The 22827-nt window shown below is 35.7% G+C and overlaps 1 protein-coding gene across 3 annotated transcripts; it reads left to right on the top strand.

The window, feature by feature from the left end:
- Window positions 1–1765: 1765 nt before the first annotated feature.
- On the top strand, window positions 1766–21577 carry LOC128165234 (disks large homolog 5-like). 3 transcript variants are annotated; one of them, XM_052829544.1, is made up of 25 exons: window positions 1766–2000; window positions 3365–3424; window positions 5717–7042; window positions 9395–9611; window positions 10718–10853; window positions 12200–12327; window positions 12606–12705; window positions 12869–12941; window positions 13297–13400; window positions 13519–14834; window positions 14949–15298; window positions 15405–15489; window positions 16010–16172; window positions 16618–16720; window positions 16819–16948; window positions 17084–17261; window positions 17453–17555; window positions 17693–17915; window positions 18056–18270; window positions 18386–18427; window positions 18656–18757; window positions 19105–19232; window positions 19541–19650; window positions 19790–19899; window positions 20156–21577. In XM_052829544.1, the coding sequence occupies exons 1-25, from the start codon at window positions 1925–1927 to the stop codon at window positions 20260–20262; spliced, it is 5685 nt and encodes a 1894-aa protein (XP_052685504.1). In that variant the 5' UTR covers window positions 1766–1924; the 3' UTR covers window positions 20263–21577. The 3 variants fall into 3 exon arrangements, with proteins under 3 accessions (XP_052685504.1, XP_052685503.1, XP_052685505.1); XM_052829543.1 differs by having other exon boundaries at window positions 1766–2018; XM_052829545.1 differs by lacking the exons at window positions 1766–2000; window positions 3365–3424 and adding an exon at window positions 3661–4947.
- Window positions 21578–22827: the final 1250 nt, after the last annotated feature.

Genomic DNA, 22827 nt, shown 5'->3' with positions numbered 1-22827 from the left:
TTCCTGGTCATTCCCCACCAGGTTGTCAGGATTTCCCTAGGGATCAGGAGAATTGTGTGAAAAACACTCACTTTTTGCAGTGAAGTTGTTTCTATTTTCAAGACTGTTTTGTATGTTTTTGTGGATCCTTGTTTTGTAAACTAGCTGCTGATTTATACAGAGACCTTTTATAAATAGCAACTCATCACGACTCATGACCCAGGTAAGCAAAAGGAGATACTTATGTCAACAAACCAGTGACTCCTGCAGGTCTTATCTGTTACTTTGTGAATCTCTGAAATTTTCTTTGTAAACTTCAAAGTTTGAAAATAATTTTGAATCTGGAGAGGTATGTCCTACATTCTGCCACATGGTTGACTGATTTTTGTTGGTTTTGAAATTTTTGACCAGAGGGGATTGAGTGCCCTGAGAAGTATTTGCAAATAACATATCAGTATAATCTCTTGCACAGATGAACATACAGGTTAAGATGTGAAGGGAGAAAATGATGAATTGATGTAAATTAAGATAAAATTGTCAGTCATTTTGGTCATTTTTTTTTCAACCATATTTGTTAATAATTTTTAATTTGTTTTGGCAAAAGATACAATAGATTTACATCTGTTTCAAGCAGTGAATATGTGTATCCAATCTTTCAATTTTCTGTCTTACTGAACATTTATTGTCAGTAAGAAGTGTGGGAAAAATTTCCAAACAAGGAATTTTTAAATGTACTTTGAATGCTGGCGAACAATGAAACTTGTGTACCTTTTGATTTAAAACCCCCCAGCAAATATTATATCCATTTTTTACAGGCAAAATTGATATACCTCCCACAAGGATTTGGAATTGAATTAGGCAATTCCTGAATTGTTGATTTGGTATTTATAGAATATTTGATTCAAAGTTTACTGGTATTAGGCAAGCATCCTGCAGCCATTTGTACCCAGAATAATCCCATTTAGTTTGGTCCACAAGAATAAATGTGTATTTTTCAATGCAATCCTGCAATTGATCATAGGAACTTAAAGAAGTCAAGGTTATATTGTGCACCAAGACAACAGAAAGTAAATGCCCTGGCATGCTTTGATCTACTGCATTAGATATCACAGATTCCTCATTTATTGTATATAACCCTGTGCTTACATTACACTATATGGTTCGTCAGTGACTCTTGTGTTTGAGAATGACAGCTGTTTCAAGGTTATCTACAAGTGTTTGAAGATCAGTAATTACTATTATGCTACTGGTATCTACAGAATTATTGTTTTCCTTGTTTTGTAGGAATTGATGTAACTTCAAAGTGGCTGATAGGCTTTATTAACAGTAGCTTGATTTTGTTTAAAGATGGTTTAACCCACTGTGAGTCGAGGTTATTAGTGTGGAGAATGAAGTTAGATTAGAAGAGTACAACTCGATCCTTAATTAATCCTCTTTTCAGACAAACAAACAACTCAAACTTTTTATTATCCTTCATGTACATGTGTTGCTCAATCTTAGGGTAAAAAAAATATCTTTATATGTTTTAAAAATTCTTATTAGCAATCAAACAATGAGATGCAAGAAGTTAGATTGAAAAAGAAAAAAATTAAAGCATTAGAATAATTGGTTTTATTTGGATCATATTTTCAGACTGGAAGTTGACTGTTTATTCCCCTGCGTGTTCATGTATACAAAGTATCCATTGTTCTCTTCTACGAGGTGTTTGTATATTAGCATTGATTAAATGATCTATAAATAATTAATAATGTTATAAAAAGTCTAGATCAAAAAAGTGTTTGCACAGTGCAGAACCTGTGAACTGGGGCCGTTCATTGATTTGCTATGGTAGATGTGTGGTTTTACCTTGATGTGTTATTGATGGGGTGACTCTCTTGGTGGTGTTTACTTTTCTATCTGAGGGATTTAGTCGGGCGTTGTTGTGATGTTTTTACTGTGACATCCAATGGAGAGATGGATGCTGCAGGCCAGTTATGACAACAGGGCTAAGATGGTGGACTTCAGTGGTCATCTAGCCAAAGGTACACTTGTGCCCAAAGGTAAATGTAGCACAGGTAAAGATTTCTTGAGGTGTTTACAGGTGGGAAATTTACTTTCAAATGTTTAAAGTAGAGTGCTTTTTCTGGCCTGGTAAAGACTATTTGTTTTCCAGTTTGGAGCTAACTAAATGTCTTTGTTGCAAATGTGTGTATCTTTATCGCCAGATTTTAAAATAGACCTAACAAGTCGGATCAGAAAGCCATAAACAAGACACCCTGATCTGTGGTTTTATGGTGTATGAACTGGATGAACCTTAGGAACTCTCAGTCTTTGTTGTATATACCTGAGGAAAATCTCACAATAGGCTTTCTGTCAGAAATTTTTAAGGTCAAGACGAGGAGGAAAACCAAGGACAAAGCAGCTGAATGACAAAGGGAAAATGTATTTAACCTATCATCATGACTTGTCTTCTTCATATTTTACCTTGGCTCTGAATTTATTGTTCCTGTTTGATTTGTTGTGTCTGCTGCTACATGAGTTAACCTTGGATGGGGAAATGTTTGATGGTTACCACTGATGTATGTAGGTACATATATATTACTGATCACGGCCATTGTTCCTGTCAGTTATTGCACACCAAGCAAGATCTCACCAAGTAATATCTCTGGCAATAAATATTGGCCCCTGGGATTCAATATTGCTTGTATTCATCTGTGTTTTCTGGTGGTATATTGTATCTAATTGAATGTTTGTTGGCAAGTTTAGTATAGAAAACCCACATATATACAGGCTGGTCACAGCGGATTACAACCAATGCCTTTATTGTACCCCATCAAAGATTGCACGAGCTTTTGATCTGTACCAGAATTACTTTCTCTTTGCAGCAACACCTGTTGTCAAAGCTTTAACATCTTACAACAGGTGGCTTCTTTAAGATTTTAATAAGGATTAGCAATGATATTTGACTTCAAGTTCATTTTCAACTTTCTTTCATCTGCGATAATATTTCATTCTCTTTGCAAAATTTAGTTAAATTTAAATTATTTTGCCATTGGAATGAAAATGGATATGTTTGTATAAAAAGGAGTGCACAGATTATTGTTTCCCTAAATATATGAATAAACATCATATGTGACATGTTATTTTGCTCTCTATTACTGGAAAACAACCTTGAATATTTGAAACTGGTCTCAGAAATTAGTTTATAGATGAAACAGTTTTTAGTATAAACTTAAAAGCAATGCTTTTTGAATTTCCAATAATCCCTAGAAGGTATGCAATTCTACCTAAGGTGAATGCCTGAAAGTACTTGAAAATACTTCAATATGAAGCATTTTTGTGGTTTCAGAAACAGATGCCTAATTAGATAAAGCATATGATTACGCTTTTGTTGTCTTTTTTCCAGATTCCCAGTCTTTATCTCTAACATCTGATTCAGAAGACGACATTTTGAGCAGTCATTCAGGTAGGATCATACAAGACTCTGCTTCCTTCACTATTCTATGCATTAACATGTCAGGGCCGATTTTTTTTTAACAGTGATGTCAAAATGTGAGGCATTTTTTTTTTGTGTACAGCAGATGTTTCCATTGGAATTATTGCAGTATTTTTGTTACTTCTGGCTTTTTCAGTTTTCTCTCTTTTTAAACAAACCTGATAGTGTGTTTACTTGTCTGCCTATTCTGTCACATTTCTCTCTATCTCCAATTTAGCAAAAGGTGATTTACATTGCCATGTTTTGAGTGCTCTTATGTCATTTGGGGTCTGGAGTGGCATAAAGTATATAAGGCCCAAAGAACCTCAACTCAGTAGACATTGGTTTGGAATCCAGTTATTCATGTGCAAAGAAAGCAGTTTTGAATAAAAGCTGTTTCGTGAAGTGACTTGGTTGCAATTTTTTTATAGGTTTAGTACTTTGGCATGTAAATACTAGACTGTTAATGGTTTACAGGAATGGTATAATTTGGCAAGATTTGCATTATTTTGGTTGACTAATTGAACATGTTTATCCAGATTTTGGACACAGCGTCTGTAGGCTAGGTAAAGGAGTGACTGTGTAAATGGCTAAGGACTTTGACCCCATGTAGAAGTGATATGTGCATGACTCTTTGACACAAAGATGATGGATTATTCACTGGCCTCCTTGGAGATTATGATCAATTAATGAACCTTTTATGGTACTCTAATAATATCCACCATGTAGCTCTATACGGCTTTAGTTGTTACTTTAATGCCGTGGTTAATTAACAAGCAAGATGCATGGGTTTGTACATATTAGTGTGAAAAGACTTAAGTGTGACAGAATTTTAATGAAGTACGAGATATAGCAAAATCTTTCAAGTAAACACATTATTTTTAGCTTAAGAAATTTTTCTCAAGTATTTAAAGTACCACTGCACAGAAGTAAATAAGCCTTACTAAACATTATGATCAAGAAGTGTTAATCGGAAGTCAGTAGTGCTGAAAATCCTTCTACAACAAGAAAGAAGAAAAAGGAGATTAATTTAATAACACTTAGAATATTGCATGATTAATTCAATAACTCCTAGGCTATTACATGATCTTTTTTCCTGTGAACTCCGTGGAGACCCTCTTGTTAAATGTGGGTTAATTGTGTTTCATGATACAATCACCACTATCCAGCTTTTGATCAGCTTTTCGTCTGTGACCCCTGTAACCTTTGAGAATAAACAACAGCAGCAGCTTCTGTGAGCGGGATATATATCCCAGAGTTCCTCAGCATATGGCCAATCACTCAGATTGAGCTACTGGATGTGCGAGTGTTTTTCTCTCTGCACAAAAAAGTTTATACTGCCATGTTTAATGTTGAAACTGGCAGCAAAAGTCGTGTAGTGTGGTTGTTTTTAGTTGGTTTAGTGTGGTTCTACTAGTTCACCATCATGCAAGGATTACGACATCATAGTGCTGCTAGTCCAAGGCCTCGGGTAAAATATGGGTTAACTGTGGGAACAGTCGGACATCATTTGGGTAAGTCCTTATCAAGATCCTACGACTCTCCCTATTATACGATAGTCTTTATTGATACATGTATGAGAAGAGCATCTTTGCCAGCAGTTCAAATGTTCAAGGCCCAAATGCTTTGAATCAGCCCTCTGAATTCATCACCTCCTTGAAGGTGAAACTTGAGTCAGGAAATGAGAACCTGGAAGGAAAGATTGGCCAAAATCTGAGGCCATCTGCTCCTGGGAGAAAGAGAGATGTGCAGGTGTCTTGCAGGTTTGACCTGGGTCATAGTGAAAGCATGTTTCTGTTTACTTCTAAAGTTTCTCCTCCTACTCACAATCAGAACTCCCATGCTGAGTTTGTGAATTGTGTGAAATTCCCATGAATCAAATCTGATGAATTAGCCAGCTCCAATTTTCTGTATGACTGACCTACTTATCTGTACTTTTTTCTTTCACTCTCTCTATTTCTTCATTGGTTGTAATTGGTAAATGGCTTGATATGAGATTTCATGAATGAGGATATTGGTTAAGAGGGCATAAATTGTAACCTCATGTTTTGGATATATCTAAATTATGGTAAGTTAATACAAGTAGCCAGTTTGAAGGAAAGAGTTAATCAGAACTCTCCTTTGGAAAGCTACTTTAGATAAAAATTGTGTATAAGAAGGCTTAGAAATATATAGATGTTGGCACTGTAGATGTTTCTTGTCACTTGAAAATCATGTAATAATAATACACTACAGGCAATATACATCAATTTGAAAGTAATAAAAATTATTTGAATTTTGTAGAGAATCGATCCCAGGATTTGGATCCATCTACTCCGCTAACCTACACCAGAATTATCCCATCCGATGAATACGACTACGAGCTTTTAACACACAAACAAGATGATGGGCATCACAAGCCCAAGACATCTGTAGACAAAGGAAAACATGGAATAAATGGGGACTGGCATCAAGAATACCATAGACTAAGATCTCAGTGTGAGAGAGCCATGAGTGAAGTACAGTCTCTGAAGCGGTCCCAGGAGGACACGATTCGTAGGTGTGAGCAGGCAATGCGAGAGTCCGACTCAAATCGTCAAAGATACATAGCAACTCTAGGAAATCTCCAACAGTCCAAAGAAGAGATCGAACATCTACATGGGGAAATTAAAAAGTTGGAATCTGAGAAAAAGATTTTAGAACAAGAATACAGAAATCTACAAGATGAAGATAAGCAGGAGATATCAGACTTACGCAAACAGTTACGAACCGTCATTTCTGAGAAGGGTTCAACTGATGGAATGGCAAGGATGTACGATGAAACATTGCAAAAATATGAATTGTTGAAAGAGGACCATGATTTACAAAGAAAAGACTACACAGAAATTTTCACTAAACACAATGACTTGATGACAAAATTTGGTATGTGTAAAGATGAAAACACAAAACTTATGAAACTTAACGAAACTTTGACAAGAGAAAGAGACAGTTTGAAGCTTGACAGAAATATCCTCAAACAACAGTGTACATCTGCCATCAGAGACCTGGCCAAAGTAACACAACAGCGGGATGAAATGATGAAGGAATCAAACCACCTTCTTGCAGTTCAGAAACAAAAATACGAAAGTGTTGTGAAAGACAGGGACGCTGCAAGAAATGAATATAATCTCGTGTGGGCAGAGAGGGACAGTGTTCACAAAGAAATTAACCAACTCCAGGATAAGTTAAATGAGGTCACACAGAAAAACCAGACCATGGAAATGGAGAAAAAGAAAGCAGGAGAGGAAACAGAAATGTTGAGGCGAGAACTTCTAACAATAATTCAGCAAAAGGAAGAAGCAGACAAAGAGCGAGAAGAAGCTCAGAAAAGGTATGGTGATGTGAAATCCAAGAATGATGACCTGGAAAACCAGAGGGATGATTTCAGAAAGGATTATGTGATGGTGACACAAGAGAGAGACATCGCTCGTAAGGAGAGACACGAGGCAATTAAAGATCGGGATCGGATATTACGGGAAACCTATGAAAGGGAGAGAACCCAAAAAGAACAGGCCGAAGAGATTGATCAAGTGTCCAAAGAAACAGAAGCTCTGAAGAAGATCATCGAGAAGTTGCAACATGATTTGTCAGGTAAGTTCATTCAACTGGATTTAAGACTTCAAAGCAACAACACTTACAGGCTGTTAGCTCTGACATGATTATTATTTGAGAACATGATATGTGTGTTCATTTCTTGTTTGTAAGTCTCAGTAAGTTATTTGATTTTTTAATGAACAAGAAAATGCAATTATTGACAATTTCCTCTGTATCAGAAAAAAAAGTACAAGTGATTAATCAGATGTGACTTTAGTAGACATAAGAAGTTAGCAGACACTGAAGATACAATAAGGAGAGGAAAGTTAATTGAGATCACCCATGTCTAAGTTTAACACTAAATTACCTCAATTTCCTGTAGAAAAAAAAATTGTCACATCTGTTTTACACTTGAAGTCTTAATGAATTATATCAATTACCACTGAACAAACCATACTCTATAATGAATGAAGTAGATCCAGACTAAATATTGAACCAGATAGGAGACAGTAAAAAGATTAAAACTCCTGACCCAAATGTACACTGACTTTAGTATTGGCTCTGTTTACGTTAGAATGGACATGCCTTTTGTACAGTGTTTAGGTGTAAGTCTGTGTGTATATACCATCAGTGCAAACCATGTTATTAAATTGGATGAAACAGCAGCAGTGGTGCTCAATTTATTTGGTGTGTGACTCACTTGTTCCTAGAGATAAACTATTTTACAGCACCCAATTTGTGTCATTCAAGTTTTTAGATAGATAAGATTCTCCGCCATTTACAATATGACTGCTGACTTTATCACAAAACATACAGAGAAGAGTTTCGATGACTTAACAGATTGTTTTTCAAAGTTGACAGTGTGAACATGTTTCAGAGAGCCAACTTGATTTACCATATGGTTCGCTTTTCTCAATGTTTTCATTTAAAAGAGAGTTTAATCTTGTTGATTTAGTTTCTGATGGAGTAGAGTTGCACAAAATCACAGAGAAAAAAATCTGGGAATGGATCTTGTGGTGAACTTGCCAAGTCATGCCTGTTTAGTCTCTCTGTACTTACTTTCAGTTTTAACATAAACTTGGCCTGCATCCAAAATATATATTTTATTGATTGATAAATGCCTATCAAATATCAGAAAATCTGGAACACATCAGAACAGAGTAAATACAAGCACAAAATGAAATGCACTCTGTGGTTGTCGCGGCCCTTCTCATTTTGTGAAAAACAATCAAGTGCTCAGGTTTATACCCCAAAATGTCTCAATACACACTATAGATAAACAAACTCATTAGTTTTTGGCAGATTAGGGTTAGGCAAAGAGATTTGTCTTTTGCAAACTGGGTTCAAACACTAAATGTGCCAAAACCCAGTTTGTTGTATGTGTGCTAGCTGGGTTTGGGTCTCGAGATGGGGCTCAGTTGGATGTGTGGGGCTTCATGGCTGTAGATGAGATCTCTATAGTGAGAGAGTTGGTTCACCTGATGAAAAGTCATTGATGTGTATCTTCTACTCCCAGCATGGAAGCCCAAAGGCATTAAATATTGTGGATGTAGTTGGGGGGTTGGAGGGGGGGGGGGTTCACAGTTTACTGATCACACAGTTGTTTACCTTCTGTATGTCTCAGTGTAATGCAGAAATTATTATGACCTCTTAATCATGATTGGTAGTGCTTGTCTGCTTAATGACTGTTTGCACTCTAACTAGGTAGACTAAAATATATCAGATTCAATCCTACATAATCTTAGAAATAGCTAATATTCTGCTCCCTTGATAAATGAAGAAACACATTAATTCAACCAATGACCCCCAAATCTTCTCTGATTGAAGAAAAAGACATAATCATTAGACGGTAAGGATTATATTCTCTGCTTCCTCAATATACAGAGGATTATTGCTAGGTTTAGAAACCAGCAACATATTCTTTCCGAGAATCTGATTGCTGCTTTTTTTTTAAGGAGGCAGATGTGCTTTCCATATGGAAATGTTTATTTGATTTTACCTCAGGTGATGTACAAAGATGGGAATCTTTTTATGAACGAGAATGAAAAATGCATCTTTTTTAAACTACCACACAGGATTTAATGTTCTGAAGATTTTTATGATTTTCCTCCCCCTGTTTATCTATTAGAATTGATTTTAAAAGATCATCAAGTGCACTTAAATAATTTCATTGATGATTATTAAACATCTTGAAACAGATTTTTATCACTTGAAATTTCTTTAAGACCACACAAAGTGAATAAGTGCATGCATGGTTTTGAAATTTCAACTTTTCTGCTTCATGGTAGTTTTGAGTTTGAATGTAACATCATACACATCAAGCTGTTATGAACTTTCATAAATTCTAAATAAAGTTTTTATTGCCTTGAGAAAAAATTGTATATCTTTGTGTGAATTCTTGAATTGTAGATGCCAAGACGGAGGCAGAAAAGTCGAAAAAGAATCGAGACTGGGCCCTTGGTGAACGGGACAAGATTGTACAGGAGAGAGAGGGAATCCGGTCACTGTGTGAGAGTCTCCGTCACCAGAGGGACAGGGCGGTCAGTGACAAGGCCCAGGCACTGAGGGACTATGACAATATCAAGAAGGAGAAAATGGAGGCATGTAAAGAACTCAAGGAAGTCAGGTGTGTTTCACTGGGCCAATAATCTTGCAACGAGATACACCTGCTAATGCACAGATCATGTAGTTCATATGGCAGTCAGATAAACCTGTAAACAAGCCTATTATTAATTTAGTATTTTTAGAGTGATACACTTGTATAAATAAATCATTTAAAAATTATGTAAAGAATACACCTAATAGGTTTAGTCTTTTGATTCTTTATTTGAATCAACAGTGGTGAAAGTAAGAGTTTTGTTGTATTTGGGATCTGAAAAAGTAGTTGATTGCACAAAGCAAATCTAAAAATTTTCCTTTTGAAAAGAATTTGGCTTCGGGAAGTAATTTAGATGTAAAGGAATCAAAAGATGTTTTTTAAGTTTTAAGCATGTGTGTGGGCTTGTATTCCTGTGGAAATCAAACAAACCTATTTCATGTTGTACTAGTCAGTCTAATATAGCAGAAAGAAAAACATCCTGATATTTCTGTTTGAGACCCAATTGGCGAAATACATTAAAATCAAATCACATCAAAATGTCATGTTTGAAAATACGCCTGATTGCGAACCATTGATAAGAGATCAGTCAAAGAAAACTTAGCCTTCAAATGATATCAGCAATGAAGAAAGTGCAGATGACATAGAATGCTCTCTCTCTACAGTATAGTACTGCATAACTGTCTGTCTGCAATACACTCAGTACTAGCCAGGGTTCACGGTGATATATCTCAGATTCTCAGCCTGATTACAGTAAACCTGAGAGGTGACTGATGATGCGCAAACAGAGAGAGAGGGGGGCACTGAGTTTAATGATACAGAAAACAAAGATGGGAAATCGTCCTGTCTTCATGAATCACAGATTTTTATTGTGCTCTGGTTTTGTCTGTTAATTTATATATGACACTCTTTTGAAACTTGCACAGTGAGGTGTTATTACTCAAGCATTTTATAAACAGATGTGTTGCCAAGCTTTGTGCATCTGTTTGTATGTGTCAAGGAGGGGTGGGGGGGGGGGGGGGGTTGCGGTTTAGCTTTGTTGTTTAGAATTGTCATTATTAAAGAATACAGTTTTTTTTAATATCATCAAACTGTGCTTTAAATGTTTTAAATGTTTAAATCTGAATTATTGACAGGGAGAAGTATGAGGCCATTATGGAGAAAGAAGCCAGGAAGAGCCAGTTGAATGGTGTTGGACACAACCACAGTCGAGACTCCGCCATTGATGCTGACCTACAGGAGCTGGAAACTGAAACTGTGCAAGTAGACATTGTAAGTTGAGGGGCAGACACCATCAGTATATAGTCACCTTGTCTAATCATTTAAATATACCCAAATTTCATAGAATAGCATTGCTCTTTAGGGGCCATTTTAGTATTTTATACCTTTTATGAAATTCAAGGAACACATGCTGGTACATGTATTAAGATGGATTGGGAATTTCATAATTAATTCTATGAAAAATCACTGAAAAGCCTGGCACTTTATTATTCGCCCTGCATTGTTTTACTACTACGTCAGTCAGCACAATTAGTGTGCTTTTTCACTGGCGTTGACAGGATTTGTGGATATGCACCCTGTGCTCTTGTTATTGTTAACAAAAACTAAAAAAAAAATCAAACATTTATCAAACAAGTCTGTGGATGCCTCAGATTTTAGAAGTACAAAAGAAGTCATTTTATCAGGGTTAAAAAAACATCAATAATGAACATTATCTGCGTAAAACAGCAGAAAAAGAAGTAGAACAAGTTTCAATGGGTTTTAAGGTGTTGATACCGCACATGGATTATGTTTTGAATAACAACAGTGTTTGAGACTTAAGACTGTTTTGTCTAGGCAAGCTAGGTGCACAAATATTTGATGCTTAATTAATCAGCCTTGTTTACCAATTACACGAAACTTTTTTGAAAAAACCTGTGCATGTAAGTTCCCATGAAATATATTTAGGTGTGATTAGCAATTCCGTATAAAAACAAGGGGGTTGAAAGCATACTCCTTGTGGTAGTTCAAGATCAAAAAATTTAATAAGATACTCTGCAGATTGGATAATCTACAAGAAAGATGCATGTATATCTGTGTGAACTTTGACCTCCCTAACTGTTTCTCTGTGTGCCAGAACAGCTGAGATCTACAATTAACTGAAATCTGTAACCGTGATGTTCCCAGATAATAGGTTTCCATGCCAGCTTCTTAAACCATCTCACACTTAGTTCACCAAAACAGCTCCTTGTGAACAACTTTTTTTTAATTCGTAAATCGAGATGCGGTAACATCAAATACTAACTTGTGCCAATATTTGTCAGTGGGACCTGCTGTTTAATAAAGATAAAGTGATGAAGTATTTGATTTACTATTTGTGTGCTGAGGATTTTATGTCTGACAGAGCTTTGTAAACAAAAGCAACCACAGGGCCTCCATTCTTCATCAAACATTTTAAAGGGATTAAAATTTTAAATTGTAAAAACCAAAGAAACAATTTGAATTCAGTTTGTATTTATGATATTGCTCACAAAAAGCTAGCTTACAACCCACTTCAAGGGCTTATTATAAAAATCAATATCCAGCAATTTACTGTTAACAAAAGCTTTATGTATGAAGTCCTATTGGTGATTTTTCAGAGGGGACTGACTCCAGATAATCTTGGCTTTGATATTGTGGGAGGAAAAGATGACCCTGTTCTTCCCAACGATTACGCTGTATACGTCAACCATGTTGTCAAAGGAAGTGTAGCAGACGGCAAACTAAAGTAAGCTGTCTCAGAAACACTTAAGTCACGTTTCTCTTACACCTGAACTTTCAGCACATAAACATTTTACAATTCAAGGAAAAATGTAAAATCATTTCCCAGTAATTGCCTGCTTCAGAGTGTAAATTTCTGTGGTTCATGATGCATTTTAAGAATGGTAAACTCATTATTTTCTAGTATTTTTGAAAATGTTTTTAATATATCTCCAGTTTTTGGTAAATTCAGGAAATTCATTTTGTTAAAAATGTGACAGTAAAATTTAAATTTTTGTCCTTTAGAATCAGTGATGTGGTTCTGAAAATCAATAACATGGATGTAACAAATGTGGACAAACGAACCGTTCTCCAGTCTCTGAAAAACTCTTCACATGTATCATTGGTAATTATTTTTTTTTATTGTAAATGTTTTTCTCCCCTTCTTAATTTTGTTTTAAAATATGTGCAGATACCTTTAATTTCGCAAAAATAAAACCTTAATTTAATTTGATTTTAAGCGATGATTTCTTATGATCAAGTTTATTATCTTTTTTATACAATTGTAGCTGGTCAGGAGAAGACGCTGTGTTACACCTAGAATTTGGCAGCCTATTCAGCTGAATTTGTCATTAGGAAAAGGTCAGTTATATATCAGTAACATTCAATTCTAAACCAATTCATGGTCTTCCCTTTGTGATATACTACGAAATATCGAATATCTGGGTTTTTATTGTGTGTCTCAAAATTTGCAAAAATTGGGAAAATGTAGCATTTTTAATATGCATCAGTCATTTTTAGCAATTTAAAAAGTTTCTTATAGAAAATGATACAGGATATAATTTCTGCATATTCAATAACTTGCGATTTTAAAAGAGATCGCAAAAAAAGCGAAAATTAGATCATCTCAACAATTACTAGTTGTACGGTACTTTAGGGATACACAGGCAGAATGTCCAGTGACATAAAGTAAGCTCTTCTTTGATTTTGGTTGTAGATATTGGAATTTACATTGAGCAGGGTCTCTACATAGCCCGTATAGTCCCAGGGTCCACTGTAGCCAAGGAGGGCATGCTATCCACTGGTGACAGGATCATCTGTGTAAGTACTGGAAACTTGCTCACTGTTTGTGCAGTGTAGTTCTTATACCTAACATGAATTTGGAAATTTTCAGATCCAGTCTTTAATACATACCGGTAACCTTGATTTTTCACTTTAGGTCAATGGTAAATCTGTGGAGAATTTCACCCCCACAGAACTAATGAAACTTCTACAGGGATGTTCTGACCCGGTGTCCATTGAAGTGTGGAGACAAATGTCACCTTTCAACTCTGCAGGCTCCTCCCCCATTCCTGTCAATCACAAGGGCATTTGTCAGGACTCTGGAACCCAGCTCTCACCAACCTTTTCTAAGAGTGAGGACATGAAGCATTTGATGTGGGAGGGAAATGATCACATGCTGGAGAGCCAAAAGAGTTCAGGTAAAGTCAAGACCAGCAGCTCTCAAACTGATGATTTGAATAATTCTGGAAGTTCAGGGTCAAACAGCTTGACAGTGAAAGGTTCCAAGAGTGAAAAAGACTTGGACATCCATAAATCAAAAAATAGTTACAGACTTGAGAAAGCTTTTGTGAAGATTTTCAAACACAAACCTAAGCATCATGATCGGCATGAGCATGATGACACAAACAAGAGACATTCTTCTACTCGACCAACTTCAGCCATAAATGACAATGTGTTGATTGAATTTAGTCTTGGAGACCCCAAGACAAATCATGGAACAGGACAGAGAAAAAATATTCAAAAGCGTGAGTTTGATAATGAAAACAGTGGTACGTGGCCAAAGTGTTACAAAATGCAGCCAATGAAACAAGGGACTGTTGTGATGCCTTCCCCACAGAAGTACCCAGACAGGCCATCCATCACAAACTTTTTTTCCAAGGGACCTGACAAAATTCCCCCAGTGCCTCCAGAGAGGACAGAAGCTTCACATATAGCTGTGAAACAGAGTCCTCACCACAGTCCACAAAGCAGTGATTCTACAATCAAGCTGTCCAACTCCCCGATACACTCTCCACCAATTAACCCCAAGTCTATGAAATATCCACACAGTAACAGTAACTCCAATGTGTATCCCAACCTTCAGTTTGTGTTTAATCCAGACAATGCAATGCCACAAAATAATGTTATGAGGCACTTTCCACATAATAAAAAGAAACGGCCACTCCCTAGTCACAATAGCCACCCTGAGGGGTCCTCCATGTCTCCACGAGAGAATTGGGAAAACTTGAGGGCACACAGAAATCGACCCCGATCCTCAGAGAAGGACAAGCTACACAGACACAGTGCGAACTTGCCTCCATTCAATTCTAGTCAGCTTCATTCCTCTTGTGACTCTTCTGTGAGTGGTACAGGACTGCCACCGGACTACCAGACTGTACAGTCAATGTTTCCAAGTGATCACTCTGCATTTAATCCACCTCCACCATTTCATGAACGGCCCATAGTTCATGGTAACAGGATGCAGCATAACAGGTTAAACTTTCACTTTTTTCAAAGCAGTTTACACTCAAAATGTTAGCACTTATGGTTTCCAGTTATGAACATGTAGCTGTAATTTTTGAGTTATTTGTATGTTTATTTTTTCAGTGGCAACTTGGTTGTGAAACCTCACCCTCATTATCAATCTGTTCATGGCAGCCAGACTAGTGCTCCTGTCACAGTCAGTCCTTCTTTCTCCCCAGCCTATAATTCACCTCCAGGGTCATTTCCAGACATAGAGCCCCGGAGATCTCCCTATGACTTCTGTAATTCCCCGTGCCCCTCAGTGGTCAGCTCAGCCAGTGATCCGTACAGTTACATTCCAAGTAGAGCCTCCTCAGAAAGAACAGTGTCCGACATCGATGGATCAACCAAACCTCCCTACGTAAAGAATAACTCCAAACGAATCTACATACCCACTGTCAAAACACGTGGGAACTCAGGCTCCGTGGAAGTTGGTAAGGTTACACAAAATGTGCCATTGCTTGTTCATGTTTAGCATTTAAATGGACATTGTTTTTACTAGTGGTTGAGTCTGGTTCTTAACTGTAGAAACTTGTTTAGTTGCAGCAAGAACTAGTCCTACATCCCCAAGCTATTCAGAAGAGCCAATTACTAGTACAGAATCTCTCCATCAAAGAAGAAGAAAGTAAGGAATCTGTAAATTCGTTTGTTTGGTCTTTTTTCTTTTTAAATCCACTATGCATTCTCTAAATTAATTTTCATATTTATACATAAATTTCCTGAAAGAGAATCAACTCACAGCAGAATAAAGATAAATAGTATAAGAACTGATCAATCCTCTGATCAGAGACTCATACAACTAAACTATTATGAGTAAATGTATTGTACACTCACCGAAAAAAGGTCTAACAAGTTAAAGTGATTTATAGTAGTCCATGGAATGTCCATGCATTTTGTTAAGAGGGCTTGATCATCGTGGCCATTTCTAGACTATATTTACCTCCTAAGACAAAGAGTTTGCTATTAAAAATGCTCAAATTTTAAAACTAAAATATTTGGATTTTTTTTTTTACTAAATATTAGTTAATGGACAAAAATATAGTATGTCAAAAATTTAAGGCAGGTCTGACGGTTGATTTTTTAACAAGCCAGCCACCTTAACCATCCAAATTTTACAAGAATCACATGTATTTGATTGATTGCAGGCCTCTGATGGGTGAGACGAGGAAGATGAACATAGAGCGGGACTCGCAGTGTGTGGGGTTCACTATCGGGAGTGGTCCCCAGGGTGGGGTGTTTGTCTCCTCCGTACAGGAGGACAGTTTGGCCATGGAGGCAGGGCTCGTCATCGGAGACCAACTCCTGGAGGTAATTTATCAGAAAGAATTGACGAAGAATTGTATATTTATTGATATCATACTTCTACATATTTTACCCTGTAACAATTGTTAGCTGTTAGAGAAATTCCAAGAAGTACATGTAGCTGTGAATGGTCTAATATCTGTTCTGCTGTGCATTAGTCAAGTTGAGCTTCCCCATGCTTCAGAAGCCAATTCTGTGAAATCTGTATTCCACTAGTATTGACTTTTTTTTACCATTTTTAGATATGTTTTAAAAGGAAAATTTCTGATATGTTCCAAATGGAATCATGTTTTTATCATAAAATAGAATTGCATCACAAATTAACAGATTCCCATCATTTTAATTAATTAGTGCCATTTTACACTACAAACAATAACAATCATGGTTTATGACATACATTATTCATATTGAAAAATACCTGACTCTACATTGTTGTGAAATAATCTTTCAGATTTGTGGAATAAACATGAGAACGGCCACAGAAGATATGGCAGCTAAATTTTTACGACAAACTGGAAATACATTGAGCCTTCTTGTGCAGTACAATCCTGAAGGTGAGAAAAGTCACCTTACTGAAAAAATCAATCAGCGTCCATTGATTTCTATTGATCTTATTCTATATCTTACTCTATGTGAATGTTTGTTTGATTAGAATACAACAGGGCAGCTGATTCGTCAGGAGAGAGCACTGGAACTTCTCCAATGAATTCTCCTGAGTCGGATACATTCAGGAGACCCAGAAAAGTCAGCTCCAAGTCCAGCACACATATCAGGATACCCAGGTATAAAGTCATCTACAGGTACACAGTTACAGGGAAGAGAAGAAAATGATAGCCTAATATTGATTTCAAAATGAAAGTAGGATTCTCTAAGGATACAATAATATTTCTGATTTCTGCTCTTCATTACACCTGTAGCTCTGATCTGCCCTCTGAACACCCCAGAGTGATAACAGCAATGAAATCTTTACCCAATGAGAACCTGGGTGTTGCCATTGTTGGCCAACTGAACTTTGGAATTTTTGTCAAAGAGGTCCAACCGAATAGTTGTGTGTTTGGTCACGATGGCTTGAGGTGTGGTGACCAAATTCTGGAGGTAAGATTTAAAAACTGCTTGTAATGATATGTAAATTGAACTGTTTCAAAAGATTTTTAATGCACGCAAAATGTAATATGCAAAATACCCTGGTATGTGTGTGTTAGCTGAATTAATTTGCTCTCTACAGTTTATATAATTATCTATGTATTGCAACTACAACTAAACTATGTATTTTTGTTGTTTTTTAGTACAACAATGTTGATTTTTTAACAATTACCCCAGAGAAAGCCTCCACAGAATTAAACAAACCTTGTGCATTTGTCAGAATGCAAGCACAGTATAACCCTGCAAGTAAGTAATTAAAAAAGGACAATTTATACACATCCTATACTTTAAAGTATCAAACAAGTAAGCATCAACAATAGATACTTAAGTAGATTTATTGTACTGTTGAATTTGAATTTATATTCTGAGCAAATTATTTACAGAGTATCGACATCTATGTAACCAGTTTAACAGTGAGTCTTTCTATGTGCGGGCACATTTTGACCACAAGCCCACTGGGGACGGAGAACTGAGTTTTAGGAAGGATGACATCATGCTGATCGAGAATACGTTATACGACGGCAAACCAGACAACTGGTATGCGTGGCTGGTTGATGACGATGGCCATAAACTGAATTACAAAGGAATCATTCCAAGCCAAGACAAGTAAGTAAATAACTTGGTGAAAATCAAGGGAGTACCTTGAGAATGGATATGTTGTCAAAAATTCAAATTTTTTATTTAGAACAGAGAAAAAAAAACAATTTTACAGGCAATATGTATATGTATTTGAACTATTTTTTAAGGCTAGAGATGGAGCTCCGAAGGAGTCACTCTGAGAGTCTTAGTCTTCATGACCTTGAGGAGATCCGCGGATCAACTCGCCGGATGTCTGGATCTGCTCGGAGTAGTTTCTTCAGAAGAAGGACCAAACACAAGAGAAATAACTCCAAAGACAGTCGTGAATTTAACTCATTCTCTGAGACATCTCTCAGCAGTGATTCAGTACCTGTCTTAGAAGGTAATACATGTATTAAATTGCAGTGAAAGCAAAATTAACCAAACTGAATGATTCTCTGTTGATTATTTTCTTTAAAAAACATCTAAATCATTGTTGATTTTATTTAACTTTACAGATCTGGCATTCAACAAGTACACAAAAGTGGAGAGAATGGAATGTAAGTTTTGATTTGCATCAAAGATTTCATACGGTCACAAACAAGTCAGAAATTTTTGAATATCTCATATGTAATTTTAAGGAAACCAATTTCTGAATAAAAAAAAGAAATGATTAAGTAGAGCTACAGCTCATCTTTATCGTTCTTTGTTTTATATAGCACTGCATTTTTTCACTGAATAAGTACCGGTATTTATATGTTAAATATGACCATTTGTTTCTGTTGCAGATAAAAACATCCGACCTGTGATTCTGTTGGCTCCCTTGGCTGACTCTCTGATCAAGAAACTGGTGGCCGAGTCTCCAGACAAATACAGCACTGGTCAACCTAGTAAGTACAATGATACTCAAGTTGAAGCAGTAATGATTCTTTGTGTGAATAAGAGTGAATAAAATCAGTGGCTGGTTTCATATAAATGGCACATTTTATCTCTATTAGCAAAGTTTCTGATTTGCGTTCTTTCTGAATTGAAAGATTTGGCAAGGGAAGGGATTATTTACCAGTACCAGTTTTCTAGATCAGTATGATTTTATTGCCTTTTCCAAAACTGAAGAATGTCTAAAATGGCATTGTAGATCTAGCTAGCATGTTTCTTTTGTTTCACTTACCAGTAGCTGTAGCCAATGTTACTGTTGTTTCACTTAGCTGTAACCTCTGTTACTTTTTTTTTCACTTAGCTGTGATGCAGACCACGAAGCAGGTAATGGAGCAGGGTCTCGCAGATGGCATCTACATTGACTACTGGCAGGAGGAGGACAAGTTCCAGTGTATCAAAACCTCAATCATCAAGGAGATATGTGATCAGGTATAGGAGCTATCAGTATCTAAAAGTCTGTCTTGAAAACAGTTCTTGTACCTTATCTAGTAAAATAGAATAAGTATTGTTTAACTCAAAATAAAATAGTTACCAAAGAGAAAGAATTAGTTAATTCAGTTACAGATGTACCTAGTTCATATTTCTTATAAGGTAAACTTGTTGATCTTTTTTTTTTTTTTTTTAAATTTTGATTTGACTTACAATTAAGTTTTATACATATTGAATGGACAAATTTTAAATGTAAACTTTCTATGTTAAATTTATGATTGATTTTCAAATCTGTGTGGTTCCTGCAGGGTAAGCATTGTCTGCTCAGCATCAGTCCGTCAGCCATTGAGAGACTGCACAGACTTCAGATCTACCCCATTGTTGTTTTTGCCAGGCATCGGTCATATAAACAACTTAGGTAAGAACTGGTGCAAAAGTCATTTATCGGTAATCTTCTAGACATATTACATGTAGATCTATTCCAATTGCCATTTTCTAAGACGCTAAGAGGTCCATGAAAGTCAATTAAACAAGATGTATATTGTTATGTTTTGAAGGGAGATAACAGATCCTCAGTTCCATTCCCAGAAACTCAGTGCTAAGTCTGCAAAGGACTTGTATGACAAATTCCAGAAGCTAGAAAAGGACTACCAGCACCAGTTCTCTGGTAATTTGCCTAATTTATTGGGAAATGTCTATCACTGTTGCTCCTTTGGGTCTTTATGTATAACATTTTGAATTAATGAACATTTTACATATTATATCTGTCTTGTGAAACTCCCAAGAAACATGAAAAAAATGAAATAAAATGAAAACATTATACATATACAGTTATCTTGATATGCAATATATCAAGGTGTTACAGTGCTAGATAATAATTTGTGAACAAAATGAATAATGAAGTTGTTTTTCTTGATTTTCAGCTGTAATTCAGGGTGGCAACTTGGCAGAAATGCACCAGCAAGTCAAGACTGTGATAGCAAACGAACAGAAGAAAGCCATCTGGGTTCCAGTGTGTCCCCGAGTGTGAGGGGGTACCCACAGGATCAGACTTTTGGCATCCCCATTCAATGGACAACAGTGCCATCTGAGAGTGTGATCAGATGTAGCCAATTTGTTTGTTACTTAAGGAATTCAGAATACAGTGGAGGTGTTGTCATTATTCAGAGGATATGTGTAACATTCTAGTCTTATAAACTGCATATTTTTTTTTTCCAAGTTTGCTTACATATGGACTATTTTGTATGACTGTCTCATAGGAGGGGCAAGGATTGTAGCATGAATTGGCGGTCTGCAAATTCTTAGCTTGAATCAGCAGTCTGCACAGCCTTGTCAACAGTTTTCATTCCTTTTCATCTTTTACTATCATAGCAAGTAATTTGTCCAAATGTTTACGTCTTGTTTACAACTGTGATAAAAAGTGTCAATAGACACAGTTTTGGTGTTGTGACCTAGTTTCTATATTTAGTGGTGCATGAGCAAAAATAGTGCAGTTTTTTAATACATTTGCTGTGTATCTTTGATTTTTTTTTTATTAATACAGCTTCAGAGGATTTATTTATATTTTTTTTTACGTTAGCATTGACACAAACCCATGTTGGGTTAATGGCAACCTGCTGTATATAACGTTTTTAAAGAAAAAACCATTCCAACACTTAAAGACTAGTGACAAGTCTGAAATTGGCAATTCATTATGGTTAGGAATCGGAAACAGGATGAAATTGTCATTATAGCTGTATCTGTAGTGTATGAATCAACTGTGAAACGCATCCCCAAATAGTATACTTTTATTCATTGACATTTACTTCATGAGTTCAGTGAAACTGTTCATATTGAGATCTCAAACAGCAGGCGGCTAGTGGGTCAGCTTTGTTAGAAGTTGCTTCTTTTAATGTTTAATGTTGTGTGCTGTCTACGTTTACTTCAAGGCATTCAATAATTCAGTTGTGAAGATCTTTATTTGGAACAGATGAAATTATCATCATGAAATGATTTATCTGTATATAACTTTAAGATGTTTCATTTTAGAGCTTCTGTCAATTTTTTTTAATGCATTGTATTTAACAAAGTTGTGAACTAATTTTAATTTTATTTTGTATGTTTTTTTTATTTAGGCTCACCCTAATTTTTTTTTTTCAGTTCGAAAGCTGCATTTTTTCAAAAAAATAATTTGTATGCTTATTTTTGTAAACAGCCGTTCAGCCATTGATAGAATAGCACTGGGTAGAATAGGTCTAATTATTGGGTTAAGAGATGATGGTCAATTTTTGTACATTCAAATTCCTGTTTAGTTAATCAGGGACACTGCACTAGAGAAAGTGAGAAATAAAATGATGGGAAAATAGGTCAAGTCTTGGTGTTTATTTAACATGCTTTATATTGAATTTCACCATCTTACCTTCTATGTGTATTTCTTTTTACACATATTTTGATGCACTTTTGTCATCAAGGTTTGATGTGAACAGCCAAATCCTAAAAGATATGTTATTTTTAAAATTTTACATGCAAGAGAATTTATTAATGGCAGTGAACTAGAAGTATTTCGAATATATTGCTGCTAATTAAACTTTATTCTGGTAAACGTGAACACTGTTCCGAATGTTGAATTGTAGCATACAAATAAAGGGGCAGATAACTCAAACTGCATTCAAATAACCATTCACTTACCAGAGGCTTGGCCCACGAGGGAGGACTAATCTGGATAAAGAATTTTCAGCTCAAAGAAACTATGTAAAAACAGATTAAGTTATGAAATAAAATTTTTCTACAAAAGTTTATAATATTCGGCTAACGTGTACTATATGCTTCCAAAGCTTTAAATCTAAGGAGTTTTAAGGTTTTTTTATTTACATGTATAAAGACCGAGAACTCATGTGAGTAGATAAATCTGATTTGATAAATTATAAACTTTACAAACCACCACATGTGCCACCAAGAATAGTTGGTACAGTAATTTTGAACAGGTAGTACTGCCACAACTTGGTACAAAATTTTCTGAAAAGAGAAAAATTAATATACATAGAGACAATCTTGGCTGCGAAGGTTCTACTCCCTCAATAGGACGTTGTCAATTTTAGACACTGTTTTACATTCCTTGTTATTTGAGTTTGCATAGATAAAGATATGGAAGTATGGCCATATGTATGAAATTATAACGTTTAAAAACCACAATATGTTATCCTCAATACTAAAATGACATTGATGCTTTCCCTCTTTTCTACAATGTTGATATCTTAGAATTTTCTAAAATTATATATAATTGCAAATAAAAGTCCCATACATCTTTTATCAGGGATGAATAATTATTCATGGAAAACAAATGTTTATACATGTACATGAGTTTGATTTTTAAAAAAGTCTGAAGCATAAGGAGAAATATTTTAATTCCATTTGGCGAAATAAAACTCGACTTATTAAAGCGTCATTCATCGTTGATAGCTGTATGTTTGTGAGAGGAGAAATGAATTAAATTGGAATGATAAGATCAGCTGTTCTGTGGGGTTTTTTCAGTTGATTTCATTAACTATTGATGTATTAGATAGAATCACCAATATTAATGAAAATATAATTTTTCAAAATTTAGAACGGTTTTAAT

This window comes from Crassostrea angulata, chromosome 10 (genome assembly GCF_025612915.1).
Source record: "Crassostrea angulata isolate pt1a10 chromosome 10, ASM2561291v2, whole genome shotgun sequence".
Lineage (NCBI taxonomy): Eukaryota > Metazoa > Mollusca > Bivalvia > Ostreida > Ostreidae > Magallana > Magallana angulata.
This window is presented reverse-complemented; position numbering and strand designations above follow the sequence as displayed.

Bases quoted from the DNA above. Each gene is read 5' to 3' on its own strand.
- LOC128165234 (XM_052829543.1), top strand. From the start codon at position 1,925: ATGGAGAGATGGATGCTGCAGGCCAGTTATGACAACAGGGCTAAGATG. The intron at 15,299-15,404 runs GTAAGGTTACAC...AAACTTGTTTAG, and splicing joins CTCAGGCTCCGTGGAAGTTG to TTGCAGCAAGAACTAGTCCT. The intron at 19,651-19,789 runs GTAAGAACTGGT...TATGTTTTGAAG, and splicing joins CGGTCATATAAACAACTTAG to GGAGATAACAGATCCTCAGT.